The sequence below is a fragment of the Ambystoma mexicanum genome, chromosome 1p (genome assembly GCF_040938575.1).
Source record: "Ambystoma mexicanum isolate Mex_15411 chromosome 1p, UKY_AmexF1_1, whole genome shotgun sequence".
NCBI classification, from domain to species: Eukaryota; Metazoa; Chordata; class Amphibia; order Caudata; family Ambystomatidae; genus Ambystoma; species Ambystoma mexicanum.
In genome coordinates, this window is record NC_090921.1 from 129,386,708 (window position 1) to 129,405,993 (window position 19,286).

General features: G+C 46.5%; 1 protein-coding gene across 3 annotated transcripts in view; it reads right to left on the bottom strand.

Annotated features, from left to right (window-relative positions):
- The window catches only part of LOC138567068 (polyamine-transporting ATPase 13A3-like), a 656,189-nt gene that overhangs the window by 362,561 nt on the left and 274,342 nt on the right, over window positions 1-19,286 (bottom strand). For all 3 annotated transcript variants that reach the window (XM_069644931.1, XM_069644921.1, XM_069644914.1), the window contains 2 exons: window positions 1,470-1,601; window positions 1,204-1,386 (listed from right to left, as the gene is read on the bottom strand). In XM_069644931.1, coding sequence (XP_069501032.1) covers window positions 1,204-1,386; window positions 1,470-1,601 — 315 coding nt within the window. The remainder of the gene's footprint in view (window positions 1-1,203; window positions 1,387-1,469; window positions 1,602-19,286) is intronic.

Below are 19,286 nucleotides of genomic sequence, written 5' to 3' on the forward strand. Positions count from 1 at the left end.
CAGGGAGGCTGTTGAGCAGGTGTGTCTAATTAGACTCAAAGGATTCTGGTAGCTGTAGTGAAAACGTTTTTTTCTGTTCAGGTGACCAGCAACCGACACCCCTCCAAAGCACAAGTCCTTCCCAAATTTGGGGGAGGGGAGAGAACCATCTTTATGATTCTCCAAAGTGGGGCACAGTCACCCCGTGGCGCTTCCTCTGGGAAGGACTTGTGCTTTGGAGGGGTGTCGGTTGCTGGTCACCTGAACAGAAAAAAACGTTTTCACTACAGCTACCAGAATCCTTTGAGTCTAATTAGACACACCTGCTCAACAGCCTCCCTGATGATTATTTGAGATAAGAAAGCGCTAGGAGGAGAACAACTACAGACCACAGAACTGCAGCTGAGGGATTTAACCCTGTTATTACTGAGTACCTGATTTGCAGCAAGGGATCTAACCCTGTTATTACTGAGTACCTGATTTGCAGCAGAAGGGATCTAACCCTGTGAATATTTGTCCATTTTGGGATTTGACCCAGCTACTTATTATATTTTTTGCAACAGGTTCAATTGACCAGGACTGGGAGTGCGCGCCTCACCCACCTTCTTTTTTGTACTGAATGCTATGGGAGTCCCGGGCTCCAGAGGCAGCGCCACGGGGTGACTGTGTCCCACTTTGGAGAATCATAAAGATGGTTCTCTCCCCTCCCCCAAATTTGGGAAGGACTTGTGCTTTGGAGGGGTGTCGGTTGCTGGTCACCTGAACAGAAAAAAACGTTTTCACTACAGCTACCAGAATCCTTTGAGTCTAATTAGACACACCTGCTCAACAGCCTCCCTGATGATTATTTGAGATAAGAAAGCGCTAGGAGGAGAACAACTACAGACCACAGAACTGCAGCTGAGGGATTTAACCCTGTTATTACTGAGTACCTGATTTGCAGCAAGGGATCTAACCCTGTTATTACTGAGTACCTGATTTGCAGCAGAAGGGATCTAACCCTGTGAATATTTGTCCATTTTGGGATTTGACCCAGCTACTTATTATATTTTTTGCAACAGGTTCAATTGACCAGGACTGGGAGTGCGCGCCTCACCCACCTTCTTTTTTGTACCTTCTAAGACCCGCTTCCCATAAATGCCACCCTTACTCCCTTCATCTCCCTCCAACCACTCATGTTTGACAAAGACCCAATATAAGACCCTGAAAGCCACGGATACGTACCTGTGCTAACAACGAGTGCCTTGACTGCCTCTCCGCTATAGTAGCGAGTCTGAATCACGGCAGTACCGCAGAACAGGGTATGGCGCTTGTGCTCTTCTGGGTCATAGAATTCTACTTTGCTCAGCCCGTTGGCTGCTCGGGATGGGTCGGGCAAGTGCGTTTTAGTGACTGGAACACTCTCACCTATAAAGTAACAGATTAAAATGTCAGGTTTACCAAAAACAAGAGCATGCCTATCGATCATGAGCTTCAAACGAGATCCTCACCGGTCAGCATGCTCTCATTCACAATACAGGTGCCGCTGATCAGCACTGCATCACACGGCATCATCATCCCATTGGCTGGAATGATAAGGACGTCCCCGGGTACCAGGTCTGTGGAGAAGATCTCCTCAGTCTCTGCAAAGGGAAAGTGGAGTTGGAGAAGATATCAGTCATTTAATTGACCCAATTATCAGTGACAATACTGTTCTGATGGCTGATTCAGGTGTGCTTTAGATTTAGGGATATCTTTGTTTTGAAGTCAGATGTATGCAAACTCTATAACGTGCAACCAGGGAGGGCAAAAAGCTACTTACCTTCTGTAACACTGGTCCCAAGCTATGCATGGCAACAAAGTGCCTAACCCCCAATTCCTTAGATACTACCTGACAAGACCATAAACATACGACGGCAACAGAGGTAAGGTGGGTATGTGATTTTAAAAAATAAATGGCGGAAAGCAGTACAACAAATAACAAAAGGTATCAAATACTTGATATGCTGCAAAGGCTATGTCGAAGATTTTCTCTGGCAACAAACATTTTAAAAAGGGCCCTCAGATAACGTGCACAATAATGTGCTACTATAGGATGTGCTGAACCACCCATGTTCCAGACACCTGAGAAACCCGCCAAGATATTCAGCTTTTCAGAAGGTATGTAGAGATGATGGAGTAGCTGCCTTTAATATCTCAAATGGATTCACCCTCACCCCTTCCTCAAAGTACGGTCTCTGCTGCACTAATAAAAGTCAGTCACTATTCAGTGTATAGAGCAAAGTGGGGGGGGAGGGGCAGATGAACCAGAAAAAGGTACTTGAAACACGAGGAATGCAATGAAAGGGCCCTTGGAAATCCCAATATTCTCACTTGGTCATCAAGTATGAATTACTGATACTCTGAAGTGCAGGGAGCATGTTAAAATAACATGTTGCATTGCCAACATTGGACTCTCTGGCGAGCAGCTCCTTTAATAGGCATTTGAGGCAGTCTTGCGAGAATCCCATTGGAAAACACCTGACCGGGACTCACTAAGCACACCAGGAAAAGAAAGCAGTTAATACCTGGGAATGGACCTGTGCTTGGCAAAGGTTCCATCCAATCTATTCATCACGAAGTAAAGAGACCTGATAAAGAGAAATGGGAAGGAGTTAATCAGGCTGAGTAGGCAGGCCCTATGTTGCAAGACTGTGTGCCTGTCCTCCCGTCCCTCTGTCCATCGACCTGCCTACCGGTCCACCATCGACTGGACACGAGTGCATCCATGCCTGCCAGCCTGCCTCCATGACAGATTGCCCACCAATCAGCCTCCACGCCACCATGCTTGCCCATCTGTCTTCCGACGGCAAGATGTCTATAGGTTTATTTGTTGTGCTAATTTATATAGACAATGCTTAACTTCTAGAACCAAAGTATCTGAAAGTATTGCCTATGTGCAATCCTGCACCAAATACTTATGTAGTGATTTCGATTTTGTATATGCATACTTTCTATTTTCAATAGTACTGTAATTTACATATTTCTGAATCCTCCTTTACATTGTATATTTTCAGTATCATAGTATGTGATACTTCCTGTGTATGTGTAATGCGCAGTATACAACCACCTCAGACGTCAGTCATACTGCCACTGACAGGCAGGCTTGCCTTGGTGGAAACACTACAGGTTGGTCTTCAAAAGACCTCACCGGCGGAGTCGCAGGAACTCTTCCTAATTCCCTCCAATCCCAGATTCCGATATATGGTTCTCCAGTTCAAGTAAAGTAAAGCAGAGTGGTGTTAATAAACAAAGACAGAGTTACTTTGTCTTAGTGTATTTTACCTCAGACCAAATGTATTTGTTTGTAGTTTTCTTCTCTCAGGGTTTCTGAGTTCTGCAGTGTCGAATCTTCCATCTCTTTAGGTCTTTCCTCAGGTGGCCATCTCTAGTTGCTTTCTAAAGGGCTAGAAGACAGGATGCAAGAGGTTCTGCCAGAATGCCCCACGATGGAGCGGTCACTTCGGAAAAGCAGCAGCCATGCTGCTCATGCACGAGGAGAGAGCAGGCAGCTGCCCGCTTCTTTACAGTGATTATCCAAGCCCAGGAACTTCCATGGTAACACAGAGCTGCAGAGTTCAAAGATACTGCCATTGTTGTCGGATCAAGAGGAGGAAGAGCCTGAAGCAGGATACCCTTGGATAGAAGGATCCAGAGCTCCAACCTTAGGAGTATAAGGAGTCAGCAGCACAGCAAGCAACAAAGATCCTGCTGGAGCGCTCATACTGCCCAATTGCTTGCCCAAAGTTCTGGTTAAGTTCTTGTGATTAGCTCTGCACAATACTTGTGCTGCTCCAGCCCTCTAATCCCCAAGGGGCACCATTCAAAGTTTTGGCAACTTTCAATTCGGTATCAGATCTCTGGGTAGCCCTCATCCAGCCTTAACCAGATTGCATTTAACCGTAGACCGAGCTCTGAAAAGGTTATCCCCACTATACAAACGCAACAGTATGGTCAACAAATAAATCAGCCTTGTTACAAACATCTAAACAACCGGATATCCATTTGGTTCTTTTTCAGGGACCAAGTGGCCGTCAATGAGGTGGAAGCAATACAATGCAGGTGTCACCAACCAGCTGTGACCAAATACTTTGTGTGAGCAAAATCACCCAGGGACAAAATGGAGTAGTCCAGCTCTAGTAGCCTCATTGGCCAGTGGGGGCAGCACACCAACAGCGAGTTACAGCTTTCAATGCAGTTCTGGAAAAAGCCTCACTTTGGCAAAAATACGTGGAAATCAGAAAGCCAAGCGACCATGAATAGATACCCAAAAATGGATTTCTGACCTAACCAAGGTGTATCAGCAATAACAAAACCCCACAAATCTTAATTTTTTACAACAAAAAAAAATGTTTAGGAAGCGTCCTCATCATTACCTTAGATTCACCAATACACGCTAGCCCCCTTTCATGTGGGTCAGATGCATAATCACAGTGGCAATGCCATGTAGGGACATATTTTGATACATTCTCGCCAATTCGTAAATTATGTATGCATGTTTGATCGTAGCTAGCCCTCATTAACAGTTTACAATGTGCTAGGTTGTTGAAATTCCCTTATACCAAGGAACATTACAAAGTGGGACACATTCCTATTCGAATAGCCATGCTCGTACTAGAAAAACCCAACTGCTGTTACAAACACTGAAGAAAAAAAGCATGTCAGAGGCCTAACAAAGATATATGCATCTCCACACAATGGTCGCTTCACTTGACCATAGCTGTTGCTATAGGTCTTTAGTGTCGCACAGGGCAAGTTACTGGGAAGGACGTTGGACACAATGGTGGATTGGGCTAGACTGGAAATGTGTGTAGCAGATGACATGGACTAACTCACATGCGGACGTCAGTCTGGGTAACCAGCTCTGACTAAATTCACCAAGCAGTCATGATAATGATATGATATGATATATGGCATTTATAGTAGCCGTAGCGAGACGCTTCAACCCACCAACATATCTGCATGCTGACGCAAACAACCCCTGCCATAGAACTACCCAAGGAGGCAACTGCTTTTGAATGCTTGGTCTGCAGGCCCTCTCTCTCTTTCCTGGCCTCTATCTGACTGTGGCCACCATCTACAGGCCACTTGGCCAGCCCGCCCTCTTCCTCTCCGACTGGGCTGACCTCTCCTCCTCTCTCCTTGCCTCTACCTCTCAGTTTCTCCTCCTCTGAGACTTGAGCATCCACCTGGATGCTTCCAATCCCTCCTTTGGGTTCCTCCGCAACCTCCAAGACTCTGCATTCTTCCCTCTGGTACGACACTTTGCTGGCTACACCATGGATGCTCAGCATCTCCTCGGACACCCCCCCCTCTCTAACCCTCACCACTCCTCTCGTGGACTGGCCAGTGTCTGCTCTCGTCCCACCTGACACTTCGTGTCCCACATGCAAAGCCTACCCCAGCATTGCCTTCTCCCTTCTCGGTCATTCGGCACATGAAGCAAGTGTCATTGGACTCCTTTGCCTCTACTTTCTCTGCTACTCCTATTCCTGTGGCTGACTCACACTCTGACACAGCTCTCTCTAACCTGCATCTCTCCATCTCCAACACTCTGGACGTCCTTGACCCCGTCATGAGAATCTGTGTGAAGCCTACCTCCAAGTGCAACTCCTGGTAGGAATTCGACCTCACCGACCTGAAATGCAAGTGCAGGGTGGCTGAGAGGAAGTGGAGGGCTTTGGGCGCATCCTCTTACAAACTGGCCTGCCGCCTGCAACAAAGGCAATACCGACTCTGTCCTCTCCAAGAAGAGTCCACATCGAAACCTGCATCAATGCGCCCTGTAACAGCACAGACAAATTCTTTAAAATCTGGAAGGAGCTGGCCAATCCTTACGCAGTCTCCACCTCTCCTGTCCCCTCCCAGGCCTTTTGCACGGCACTGGCTTCTCAGTTCACCTCGAAAACACAAGACATCCTGTCATCACTTTCCTCTTCCTCTTCTCTCAGACCCCCATTGGCCGCCCCTCCCACTGCTCTTCCTCTTTCCTCCTCTCTCTCTCAACATCTGATGTTTGAAACAAGTCTGATCTATGAAAGTTTAGTCTAAAATCGGTGCTCCCCCCTGCTCCTCCAGAACCATCAAGGACCACATCGACACCCTCGCTCCAGCCTTGGCCGATTTCTGCAATCAGTCTTGAGCCACTGATCTTTCCCCTCTCTCAAGCATGCCCTCGTGCACCCCCCCTCCAAAAAAAAAAAAAAAAAAAAAAGCCCTCTGCCGTTCCTATCCGTCCGGCATACGCCAGATTTCCATCACTCCTTTCCTAGGCAAACTCCTGGAAAAGTTGGCCATCTCCCAGTTTACTGTCCACACTGAATCTGTTGGTTGCCTCCACGACGATCATTCTGGCTTTTGAGCAGCCAGAGGGCCGGAAACTGCTCTCCAATATGGACTCTACCTCTCCTTCCATCCTAATCCTCCTTGAACTTTATTCTGCTTCCGACAAGGTCCATCACTCCACTCTGTTCAATCGACTTTATGAGAGTCTGGGCAACACAGATCAGGCTCTGGCGTGGCTGACCTCCTTCCGCTTGGACCGACCCTCCCAGGTCCAACTTGGGTCCTTCCTCGCCGCCACCGCTCTCTCTACATGTGGTGTCCCCCAGGGCTCTATGCCATCACCCTGGCTCTCCAATGTGTATCTGGCCCCTTTGGCCCACCTGATCTCCACCGTCTCCTCCAACTTTCAGTGTTATGTGGATGACATTCTGATCTCTTATAGGCTTCCCTCAGCCGCCTCGCTCATTCCCGACCGTCTATCCGCGATTCAGGATTGGTGCTCCTCCAACGATATCTGCCTTAATGCCAGATCCTTCCCATTGGAACCCCTGCTCCCGATTTCCCTCTCACTCTGGCCGCCCTCCTTGGGAGCTCTGTGCGAAGAAAAAAACTGGTGTCATGTTCGACTGTACTCTCTCTCCTCACATCACGCACCTTGCCAAGAAGGCCCATTTCCAGCTGCACCTCCTTAGATGTATTCTACCTTTTCTCACTTTACCCCAGAACCTCAGTCTCCAGAACTCTGGTTCTCTCCGGGCTCGACTACTGCAACAGCCTCTTTCTCAATCGTCCTGCCTCTGCTCTGCGCCCTCTGCAACTAATCCAGAACAGGACTGCAACACTTATCCTTGTTCCCAAGCCCAGGGACCGTTTCTCTCCAGCCCCGAGATCTCTTCACTGGCTGCCAGTGGCTGCAAGGATCAAGTTCAAGACCCTCTGCATCATCCACAAGGCTTTCAGGGGCTGGGTCTGCACTACATCTAACTCTCTTTGCCCAAGTACCTTCCTTCTCGAGCCCTTCGCTCAGCTACCTCCAACTCGCCAAGGGTCAGACACGTCTCCAGACAGAGTGGGGGGGTAGATCACCCTTGTCTGCAGGTGCCTCCCTCTGGAACAGCCAGCCTGCCCCTCTCAGATTTAATCCGGACCACCTAAAGTTCTGGACGCAGCTCAAGGCCCTCTTTCTCTGCCTTCTCTCTCACTTCCCTGCTAACCTTCCTGTATGATGCGCCGACTGGTTGCTTGGTACCCTCAAAAGTCTCACTGGGTACTAGGCACCTTTTTACGAGCAGTCCTAGAACTGCCACCTGGTCTACTGCGCACTTAAGGGCTGCAATCTGTAACCTCTACAGCCCCCTCCCTACCGACCTGCACTTACCCAGAGCCGCACCGGCCTGGTCACCCTTACCCAGAGCCTTACTTGCCCCGACCGCACTCCTCCATACCCTCTTCCCTTATACTTCCCACACACCTCTCGTCACACTTCCACAGTCTGAATGTCACAAAGCCTAGTAAGATAGTTTGTCTTGTTTTCCCTCGGTCGTCCCTCCTTTGTCTTGTGGCACCTAGAAACCCTTGTGTACAGGCACGTTATAAATGCAATATCATAACACCAACTAATGTCTGCAGTAGATGGTTCTGAAAGGCCTTTTCAAAGACGGAACACTGTCCTGGGATGAAGAGCAACAGAAAAAGGACATACTGACCCACAGTGTCAAGAGGCTCCTTGAATTAGAAACCTCGGCCCAAGGAAGAGACACTGAACCATTGGCATGACTTGACAAGGTCAACCCCAGCAGCTGGGCAGAAATTGTCACATGTATATAAGCCAGTCCAATAAAAGGTAGTACAAGTTAGGAAAATAATAAATTACATCATGACCACTTGCCACATCCGAGCAGATTTAAAGTAAATCCATTTATATCATTGGCACTTGGCACCATTCCTCATTTTTCCTTTATTCGACTATAAAGTCTTCAGGTAAAAAACAATGCGTAGTTAAAATAAATGGTAAAATCATTGTTGGCACAATCCCCATAAAGTGATAAAATACTTGTTATCATTAGAAGGTTAAAATTCATAAACTTTAAAACAAAGATTTGGGCCTAGATTACAACCAATGGGCGTATTTTTAGCCAGGCCTTGTGGTTGTCGAACGCTCTCCTTTTTTCTAATCAGATGAACTGACACCTACAGGCAGCCCTTTAACCATGGAGCACCTTCATGAAAGGGCTCCTGCTGGGGGTTGGCTACTCACTAAGAAACAAAAGGTGAGCCCAGGCAACCCAGTTTTCCTTCTGTTTCTTAGTGAGATGAGCTAACCCCTAGCAGGCAGCCCTTTCGCTTAAGGAACCATATAGTTAAAGGGTTGCCTGCGCAGGTTGGCGACACCAGCAGGCAGCCCTTTAACCTTGCAACTACTTGAATGAAAAGGCTGACTGCACAGGATTAGATCCTCTCATTAAGAAACAGAAGGAAAGCTCAGGAGTACTGCTGTAATATATTTGGTGCGTTCGGCCTCTCCTAATCACAGGCTCCAACACCCCCACAAACAACCTGCCAGCTTGGCTCAGAGCCTGCGAGTTGGAACAAAAAAATAAAAAATAAAAATAGAGGCTGGGCGCTGCTGTCTGTCTTCTTATTGATCCACCAGCAGTGATTTTTGGATACCAAGGCTTGACCCTCATTTCTCCATCTTCACAGGGTGAGTGTAGTCATGGGTTAGGGTTCTTCTTGGTCTGCGTCGACTTGTCACAGTAGAGCTGGTTTCACAGGGTCTTCGCCGTGAAGGGCCGCGGGAAGCGGGAAGCGGTTTGCAGTGGTGGCAGGGAGTCTTCTGATCAGAGGGTTTGGGTTCTGATCCAGTCCTTGGCCGAAGTTCTTACTCAGCTTCGCTAGATGTTTGTCCAACATCTCGATGTCCAGTTCTCTGTGAAGGTCAACTATCCTTGTGAACATTGGAGCTCCAGACCTTATCCGCAGCGCCTTGTTCTGGACTATCTGAAGACTCTTCTGGCGGCGCTCATGGCAGGTCATCCATGCTGGGGAGGCATACGTCAGGGTAGGTCCGATTATCGCCTTGTAGACGTTAGAGGCTGGGTGCACACCAGACCCCACCACTTATAGGCGAGGAGGGGCGGGGCTCTAGTTAGGGGGCATGGCCTAAGTCGACCCACCCGTACTAAGGCCACACCTTCTAACTAGAGCTTGGCTGCGGATGCCTCAAGATCACATCTGCTAGTGCCAACAATCATTTTAGATCTAGAAGGTCTACAGCATGGAGAAAACATTGGAGGGAATAATAAGGCAAAGGTGAAAGAGGGAGATGACTGAGTGCATGGAGGCAACACCTTTGGCTTCTGTGCATGTGGTTCCAAACTTTAATGCCAGAGCATAGGGCCAAGCAGTCTTAAGTTTGGGACATACCACATGTAGGATGTGAACGGCTCTATGCAGAACTGCCCCCAACGACTCTAGCGCAGTGCGAATGGAGCAAATTAACTGCAAGAGTTTGCAAGCAATAAAAGAAAACAGCAGCAATTCAAAGATGTAGACTAGGGTTAGGCATTCCCAGTGCCATGAGTGGGATTAGAAATTGAGGGGCGGGCTCTTGTTAGGGTGTGTGGCCTAAGTATGGGTGTGCATAGGCCACGTCCCCCATCGAGAACCCCCCCATCTTGTCTAAGAGGTGGGGTTTGCTAAAAGAAGCAGAGTTGTGGCACACTAGCATTATTACCTTTGATGCGCCCAGCCCCTCCTTTTAAACAAAAGAATGGGTTGGGCTCACCAAAGATGTGACACCAGTGTGCCCCAGCACACACCCAGCAGCAGCCTTTCCCTTTCAAGGAGCCACGTGGTGCTATGCTTTACCACAGGCTCTTTGAATGAAAGTGCTGATGGTCCTGGACTCTGAAACAGGAGGACTGCCCAGCTCTTTTTGTTTCCGAGTAAATAGCCATCAGCCACCGTGACAAGCCCATGGGCTTCATGCTGGGTGATGGCCATTTACTCAAACAAAAGGAGGGCTGGGCAGCAGTCCAGCCCTCCTCCAGTTTTGGCTAGCGCCGCAAGGGTACCAAGCGGGGTAAGGTAACCTGTGCCCCAGGGCTGACAGGCCAGGGAGAGTGCGGGGTCAGCCCAAGGATAAACACTGCATGGGGCTGCTCCCCATGTCCCTCTTTCATGCCCCCCCGCCGGGGCAGCCACTACGACGCCAGATCAAACAGGAAGAATGGAGGGAAAGGCGGAAACACCACCTTGCCCTTCTTCCCAAGGAGGTGCTAAGCACTGGAGTCAGGAAATAGGCAGGGACCACCAGAGAAAGCACCTCGTGGTGCGGATGCCGTCGGCACCAGCCGGCAGGGGGCTGGCAACACAGCCCCCCAGGCAGGCACAACAAAGACCCAGGGCCAGCCCCTGGGTCCAATATAAGGAGCTGCTTTAGCAGCAGAAACCAGCTTGGGATTCTGCACAGGGTCCCAAGCAAAAGAGTACTTTGCGTATGCAGAGTCTCTGTTCTGTGAACATTGTTCGGTTCACAAAGCAGCCCCGCAGACGTGAGTTTTTACTTACTCCGTCGACAAAGACTGTTTGTGGTCGACCCCGGCTGCATTAACTGAAGGAGGCCAGCGCCACTGCCGTAGAGCAGACACCAGGAGCGGTGCAAGCACGGAGGTCGAGAAGGAGTAAGCCGTTAGGTTGCCCGTCAGAAGCACCGCCTCTTATGGGCCCACTGCTTCATTACATGAATAACAGCGAGGGCAGTGATTTCCAGAAAGCACATAATACAGCGCGCTGAAAATAAGCTGAGCGGAAAGCTCTGCACAGTCCAAGAAGCAGCCCAGCGACACTCCAGAAACCGAAGAAGGCAGCTTGTGGCAGCATATAAAACATAACCAAAGCCTCACAAACCTGGTAGGTGTGCAGCACGAGAAAGCCGGGAGAAGGGAGCACCGTTCAACAAGCGGCAGCACGTACATTAGCTCTGCGGTGAGCGGAAACTAAGGCGTAGCTTGGGGGATAAACAAAGTCAAAATACTGACATTGTTGCAAGAAGCCCCGGCTGGGGTTGGCAGGCAGCTAGCGGCAAGGTAGAATACTTTCAGAAATGTGTTTTGATTAAGAGGCATGACAAAAGCAGGGCGCTTTTGAAGCAGAACGACAAGCTAGGTTTAAAAAGCTGTGCTCGGAAGCAGGACGATGTGGAGCAGGTTTTTTTTCACACAACGTCAGCCCGTGCTAGTTTTCTTGGACACAAGCACAACGCTACAGAGAGAGCAAGCCTGCAAGTCACAAAGACAGTGCCCTGTACACAGGGCACAACAAAGAATAAGCAATGCCACCCAAAAAGGCACCACCAAAGAAAGAACTCACAGCTACTGCGGCTGGCAGAGGAGGCAGCAGAGCTTTATGGATGGCAATGGGTCAGAGAGCACCTATATGAAAAATCAGAGGGAGAAGTAGACAATGAGAGCACAGTGAAGGGAGAAGATGCTTCTTCAGCAGCAATGAAATCCAAAGGAGATTCAGAGGTGAACGAGCAGACACAAGAAAAGGTCAGCAAGAATGGTAAAAAGGCAGCGAAAATGTCTTTGTTGTTAGATAACTTTGCAGCCATTGAGGGGCAAACAAACTTAAGACAGCAAAACGAAAATATGAAAAAAATTGGAACAAATGATGGAAATGAGGGAAAAACAGCAGGCACCCATAGGGTCAATAGTGGCTATTGAAAATAGGGTTCCCATAGAGCCAATAGTGAATGTAGAAAAGGGAGGGGGCCAGAAGGGCCTCTTAAAGCATGGACTGCCCCCACCCCAACAATGGCAGGGGCAACAACTTTAGGCAAAGTAGGGCAGACAGAACCAATAGCAGCCACACCACAAAAAGAGGGAGTAATGATTGTTAAGCGACTTCAATTCAGTACTCCAACTAAGTCAGTGCCTAGTCTGGGATGCCCAATGAAATCCCTTATTTATATATTTTTACGACTAGTTCATAATCTGGGTGATAAACGCTTGTATAACACCCCTCTCTTTGAATCCCTCTGACCTCACTGAGCCAAGAAGTAGGTTTGTTTTGCAAATTAAAACATTTATTGAAAATTAAACAAGATATATATATCACACTTATGAATAAATTAATATTTGATAGCACACTTATGAATATGACAGTGATCAACAATGGATAATATTACATTAGCACACTTTTTTAATTACTTAGGAGTTGGTATAGAGAGGATAAGGTAGCAGAGAATGCTTTTATGGTTTCAAGGAAATGCAATGATGGAAAAGAATGCAGTACAGATAAAACTGAGATGGTTTCCACAAGAGATAATATGATCACTTTCTTTTGACAATTCACTCCCCCCTATGCAATATAAGGGGTTGGAAGGAGAGCACACACTTTTCAGGAATACAATCAAATGCAATACCAATTCAGTTCCCCCCTAGCAAGCACAGAGCAACCAGTATGCTTTTAAACAGGCAAAAATACCTTTACATGCGATTAGCAAAGAAGTGAAAAATATGCTAAAAATGATTTCAATTCCCTATAGGAGATTCAGGGTAGGTGACAGCTACTTTGAATTAGTTCAGGTCAACACTAGCAATGATTCATGAGGGATTATCAGATTGAAAACGAATTTCATCAATGCAAGCAAAAGGACAGCTATATTTTGGCAGGTGGAGAAAATGGAGTCAAATTGCAATTCGCGGCACTTTTTCCGAGTGCGTTGATCGCGATTACGGAAAAACTATAAGGGTTTGTTGGAAAGCTAGGGAATCTTAGCTTTAAAATGAAAGTTAAATCTTCCTAGCACGTATGGTTCTATAGATACGGACGATTTTGTGGAGGTAGTTTTCAGAAATGAAATAATGATTCAGAATGGCAATTGACACTTTCACAGGTTTGAATCACAGAATGGACACATGATTTCTTATGATGCAGTTCTGGACAGGTTAAAAGGGTTTGAATTAGATTATTTTAAACTAAGATGACTATGCACAGTTCTGTGGGTACTCGCACTATAAATTTGAAAAACCGTCAAGATCTGGTCAGGTTTGGGCTTCACTCGCCACTGACAGTCTCTGGTACCGGTTCTGCTCACAGCGATCTGGTCTGGGTCTGGTCTGCGGTTCTGGATCTCTGGTTCTGGTCTCGGCACTGCACAGTGATCACAGTGATCACAGTGATCTGGTCTGGGGTTCTGGCAACAGTTCTTGGCACAGGGTTCTGCCAGAATCACACATCTCGCCCGGATGTTAAATATCAGGTTGCAAAAGATTTTGAGGCCTGCTGAAAAGGATTCAGCTTGTGGATTGGCCCCTCTACTTTAAGTTCTGGAGTCTAAGTTTTGGATCTCAGGATCTGTCTGGATTTGAAGTCTGGAGTCTCCCGTCAAAGTGCTTCGCAAGAAAGTGGAAAGTGAATCCTACCTGGGTCTCAGTGGCTCTTTCTATGTCTCTTGAAAGTGGGTGGGAAGGCTGACTTTCTATGCCCAACCCTCTGAGGATACTGATAGGCTATAGGATTCTCTGTCGCCTGACTGGGGAACTGAATAATGAGTCATCGGCATCCTTTTTATGGCATACAGAAAGAACACTCCCCTTGTTACTTTGCACACAAATCTATTTTTGATCCAAATGCATATTTATCTATGTATATGTCCAGTTAACATTTTCTGTAGCACCAAATCATCCGATCCCTGTCTTTGTAAGATGTTGTGTCCACTTATGACAGAATTCTGCCCTTTTCATCCAGAACACAACCTCTAAACTTTTCCAGAATTTACACAAATGTGCGCTAGGAATATGGGCATCAGATGATGAAGTGTCAGATTTTTAACATACATACATTTGGAGTAATACCCTATTTTCCGCTACTACCCCCCAGAACATACCACAGAGTCCTAACACCTCTTATAATGTGCACAGAAAAATCACAGGAATCATGATATTATTGATATATTTTGACAATTATGTACTATGAATTATCCATCTTTCTAAAATGATGCACTGGCCCAGAGGGGTGTGGTTTCCAAAAGCACATGGGGGAATTTCTGGTTTGTCCACTTCCTCCAAGCTCAGCTGGCTCACAGAGGCAGTGCCCCTCCCATTTCCTTCCAAGAGGAAGCCATTTATGACCCCCTGATTTATAAATTGCTTGGAGCAAAGGGAAGTTCGTTTTGTTTTCCTGCAGTCCCAGGCACCCCTCCCCTGATTCAGAGTGGTGTGATCTCCTTTTGGTGGGGCAGCAGAAGGGAGGCCAGGCCTGTGAATACAGTTGCTGGGCAAGTTTCAACTCCTGTCGGGGGTAGTTGCTGGGCAGAATTCAATCTCCATAAACCAGGCTTCAGCCCAAGGTCACTTTTGTTACCATTTTTCTTCATTCAAATCAAACTTACAATTTTGACACATGCAGCTAGAACGTTGATTCTAAGTTCAAAACTATGACATTTAAACAGTTGCAACCTATGTGACACTCAAAAGTAGGTCATTCATTTATTTTAAACATTTCGATTTTAGTGGCTTTAAATCCCATTTCACTTAAGCTGCTGACATCCACAGCTCAGCCAGTTTTGTTATGAACATTATTTTAGGCTCTTCATCTTTCCAGATTTGGTATGCACACAAGACTTCATTCTACCAGACGTCTGCTGGTGTTCAGTAAGATTTTTGAATATCTTGCAATGTTTGAAATAGGCATTTTGAGCTTGTATTCAGAGAAACAAAGGTGATTTCAAAGCGCTCTTTGAGCTAACAGGCACTGCTGTTTTTCCTTTGGCACCACGTTTCACTCATGGCGCTTCTGGCCCATCACGCTCGCACTGGTGGGTGGCAGGTCAGGTGACCATTTAGTTGTGCGCACAAACTGTGCGGTTTTCCTGGATTCTGGCGCAAATGTGGGCTTTTCGGCCATCTTGAATTTTCTAAGCCCACAGCACCAAATGTCGCAGCATAATAACTTGAACGTGGGTCGATACACCTGACATGATCACCAGTGTGCAGATAGAGGTAAAGTTAAACGCTGAGATATTAAATAGAAATAAGAAGTCGCTGGCTTGGAACGTTCATGAAACAGTAAAAGATGCAATATGGAAAAAAGACTACATAGAAGTATTCTCACTTATTGATGTGCAGCGAAAAGGCATGTGCGCATTTAGAGACCAAGAAAATTGAAGAAAAAGTGATAGCAAGAAATGTGCATGTAGAACGCAATTGGGACAATTGGGTAAAGTGTTTCACCATTCTAGCAACTGTATTTTTGGAGAAAAAAAACAGGGGACGGTATCAAAATACTAGCATACATAGACACAATTTGTGAAGTCAAAATTGCCTATTAGGGGGATGCATGGATAGCATGATGGAAGGTTCAGAAGGAACATGTCAGAAATAACGATAGAATGGGATGAAGTTCAAAATGATCTATATCTGATGAATGGGACGCCCCCATCAGAGGGAGAAAAATCACAGGCCCCCAACAAAACAAATGGTAACACCCAAGGGGGCAACAGATTGCTAGAGAATTAAAATCACAGCAAGGGGGAGCAGCCCTTTCGGAAGAGACAGCCATGGGGTTGGGGGGCTAAGTCTAATACCCGCAGCCAGTTTAAAACACAAGCAAAAGTCCCACGTGCTGGAATTATGGAAAAGGCCAATGCACAGGGGCAAGGAATGTAGGTACAGACAATTGTTCAAACTGAGGGGTAACTCCGCACGAACAGCAACCGTACCCGGCTGCCAGATAAAAATACAAAAGAGGATCAATAATACAGGGCTTAAAATTAGGTTAGCGCCAGGCAGGACCCCCCCCCCATCAACATTGAAGGTTTCAGAACAGCGCTGGCTGCTTACCCAGACAGAAACATCAGCGCAGCAATAGAAAAAGGTTTTAGAGAAGGTTTCCTCATTCCATTTTCAGGGAGAGCGATCACCAAAAATCCCCAAAAACCTAATCTCAGCAAGAGACAACCCAGAAATAATGAGGGCAAACATTAATAAAGAGCTAGAACTGGGCAGATTAGGGGGGAGGGGCATGGGATCAAATACCCATCAAGGAATATATAGTATATCCTTTAGGTTTAGTTCCCAAAAAGGAACCAGGCAAAATGAGGATGATACACCATTTAACATACCCAAGGGGCCAGTCACTCAATGACGGAATCCCCGAGACTGAATCAGCAGTGACCTACACACATTTCCAAGAAGCTCTGAGAGTAGTCCGGAACTGTGGAAAGAGGGCACAGCTGGCAAAACTAGACAAGTCAGCATTTAGAATGCTACCAGTCCACCCAAACTCACAACAATGGCTAGGTTTCTCTTTTGACAATCTGTTTAATGTTGATGATGCCTGGCCATGGGTTGCACAGTTCATGTGCGCTACTTGAACAGTTTAGTTCATTTTTTCAGTGGGCTTTTCAAAAACAGGGACCGGGGGGGCACAGGTGGTGCATTACTTAGATGACTTCATCTTGGTAGGACCAGCAGGTACAGGCGATTGTCAAAGGGCACTGTCAGAAATGATAAAGATGGCAGCTCAGAGGGCCATACTCCTGGCAGCTGAAAAGACAACCAAACCAGCAACAAACATCAGTTTCTTAGGGTTTGAAACAGATACCGAAGTAGGTATTTGCAAAATTCCAAGCACAAAAGTAGGTGAGCTGTTAGATCAAATCATAAAAAATGGGAAAAAGAAAAAAGCTCTGTCAGGGAGATACAATCGCTGGCTTGAAGTTTGAATTTTGCAGCCAGGGTAATACCACAAGGAAAGGTGTTCGAAGAAGTTTGGAACTAAGGACAAAAGCGTGCAGCAAACCCCATCTAAACATTACACTGGGGGAAACCGTGAAGCAAGACCTTAAAATATGGGAAGAATTTCTTCAACGGGACAACAACTCCAGTGACAGAAGGGTGCTCTTCACTGATGCAGCAGGGAACAAAGGTTTTGAGGGCCATCCTAGTATCAGACTGGGTTGCTGAAGAAAGGCCAGCTTCATGGCACCCAAGAGGCTGGACCAAAAAAAAAAAAAAGAAAAGAAAAAAAAACCCTTCTAGAGATTATATCTATTTTTAAGCATCTGGGGCAGGCGCCTTGCAAACACTGAACTTACTGCATTGTCTGACAATAAGGCAGTGGTGGGAATTAACAGAAGAACGACCAAATACCAGCTAGTGATAAAAGTTCTAAGAGCCATCACAAAAATCACTTTGTTTGAAAATATAGTGGTCAGAGCAAAATGCATTGCAGGAACAGACAACATTACAGATGCTTTATCTCGTTTTAATTGGACAAAATTTCGCCAAATGGCGCCCAATACCCAGAAAGAGATGACAGATCCCAAAGGACTGCTGGGAGATTCTAGAAAAATAACACAATCAGCATGAACGCCAACCCCAAACGGCAGGGGATAGGATGCACAACCTGATCCTACAAAAACCTCAATCACGGGTGTATACAGTAAAATTCTGCCCACAAAAAATACAGATCCTGAGATGGAGTTCCTTTTAGAGCTGGACAAGAGAGCCTTGGCAGACAACACAAAATTGCAATATAGTGTCTGCAAACGGTACTAAATGTGTCTGGGCTAGACCATGTAGAGTTGTTGACAACGAAGGATATCGATGCATTTTTGAGGTGGGCATTCAGTCAGGGATTTAAGCAAGAATGGGCAAAGAGACACCTCACAGAAGTATAATTTTTCAAAACTGCAGGGAGACTCAGAGCCCACACGTAGTTCACGAATTTCATATGCATTGAAAGGCTGGGGCAACGTAGAGGGGCCACAATTAGACAAAAGACGCCCGCTAGATTTCCAAAAGCTAATTAAAATAACAGGCTTGTTAGAGGGCATATGTTCACACCCATACAAAATCTTGCTGTTCAGAACAGCCTTTTCACTAGCATATTTTGGGGCCTTCAGGTTGAGCGAGCTCATAGCGTCAAGCACCAAAGCAAACAATGGCTTAGGGATGATGGATACAAGGGTACGAGCAGACAGCATCACCATTGATGTCCAAAAATCTAAAACAGGAGCCAAAGGGAAGTAAATATCTATTGTATTGACGATGTAAACAACTGCCGGGTTTGCATCACCAGTCTATACTGCTCACAGCGCCCACTAGTAGGGGGGAGATTTTTGATACACAGGGACTCCTCCGCCCTAAGTTGTTATCAATTCAAGGGGATACTGTTGAAAGCCATTGGCAAAGCAGGATGGGACCCAAAAGAGTTTGGGACCCACTCATTTAGAATTGGCGAAGCGACAACTGCATGGCAGGGGGGGTCTGGATTCTCAGCAGGTAAAACACATAGGAGGATGGAAATCAGATTGCTTCAAGAAATACATAAGAGCAGAACTAATATAAACTTTTCTCCCCTCCCCCCCAAACAGATCAGGATGCACCCCTAAAATCAGCTTGGATAGTAGGGCACTCTCAGTTTTAGAACAGGCAGATGGACTGAGGAAACAAAAGAAGGGACAACTTTTAAGAACACCATCACCTCGTGGTGGGGTTACAGGGGCCTCTGCTGGCCAGACATTCATGAAAAATTGGCTGATTAGGTGGTTTACAGGGACCCGCCCGAGTTCCTAGTCATACACGACCTACTATCCATGGGGAGGAGAAAGTTATTAGAATAAATATGTACCTCACTAGAAGGCATAGCCCACAACTGGAGATACAGACTTTTCTTTATTCAATTTTATTACGTTTTTACAAATACAAGTCATGAACGAAAACATGTCAGCAAGGAAAAACAGAACAAAGTTGGCGTTACTTGCATACACAGACATTTTTTATTCATGCATGCTACCCAGAAAAACCTGTCTGGGAGAAAATGCCTTCAAATCCGTGGACACTGCTAGGAAGAAAATGAATAGAGGGATCGAAAAATAAGACATAGCGCCATAACCCTGGCCAACTCGGACCTTTTCACAAGGACAGGACGCATTTATCAGGAGCAGGGATGGAACATTTCCACAGCGAGATAGACAACCTCGCAAATAG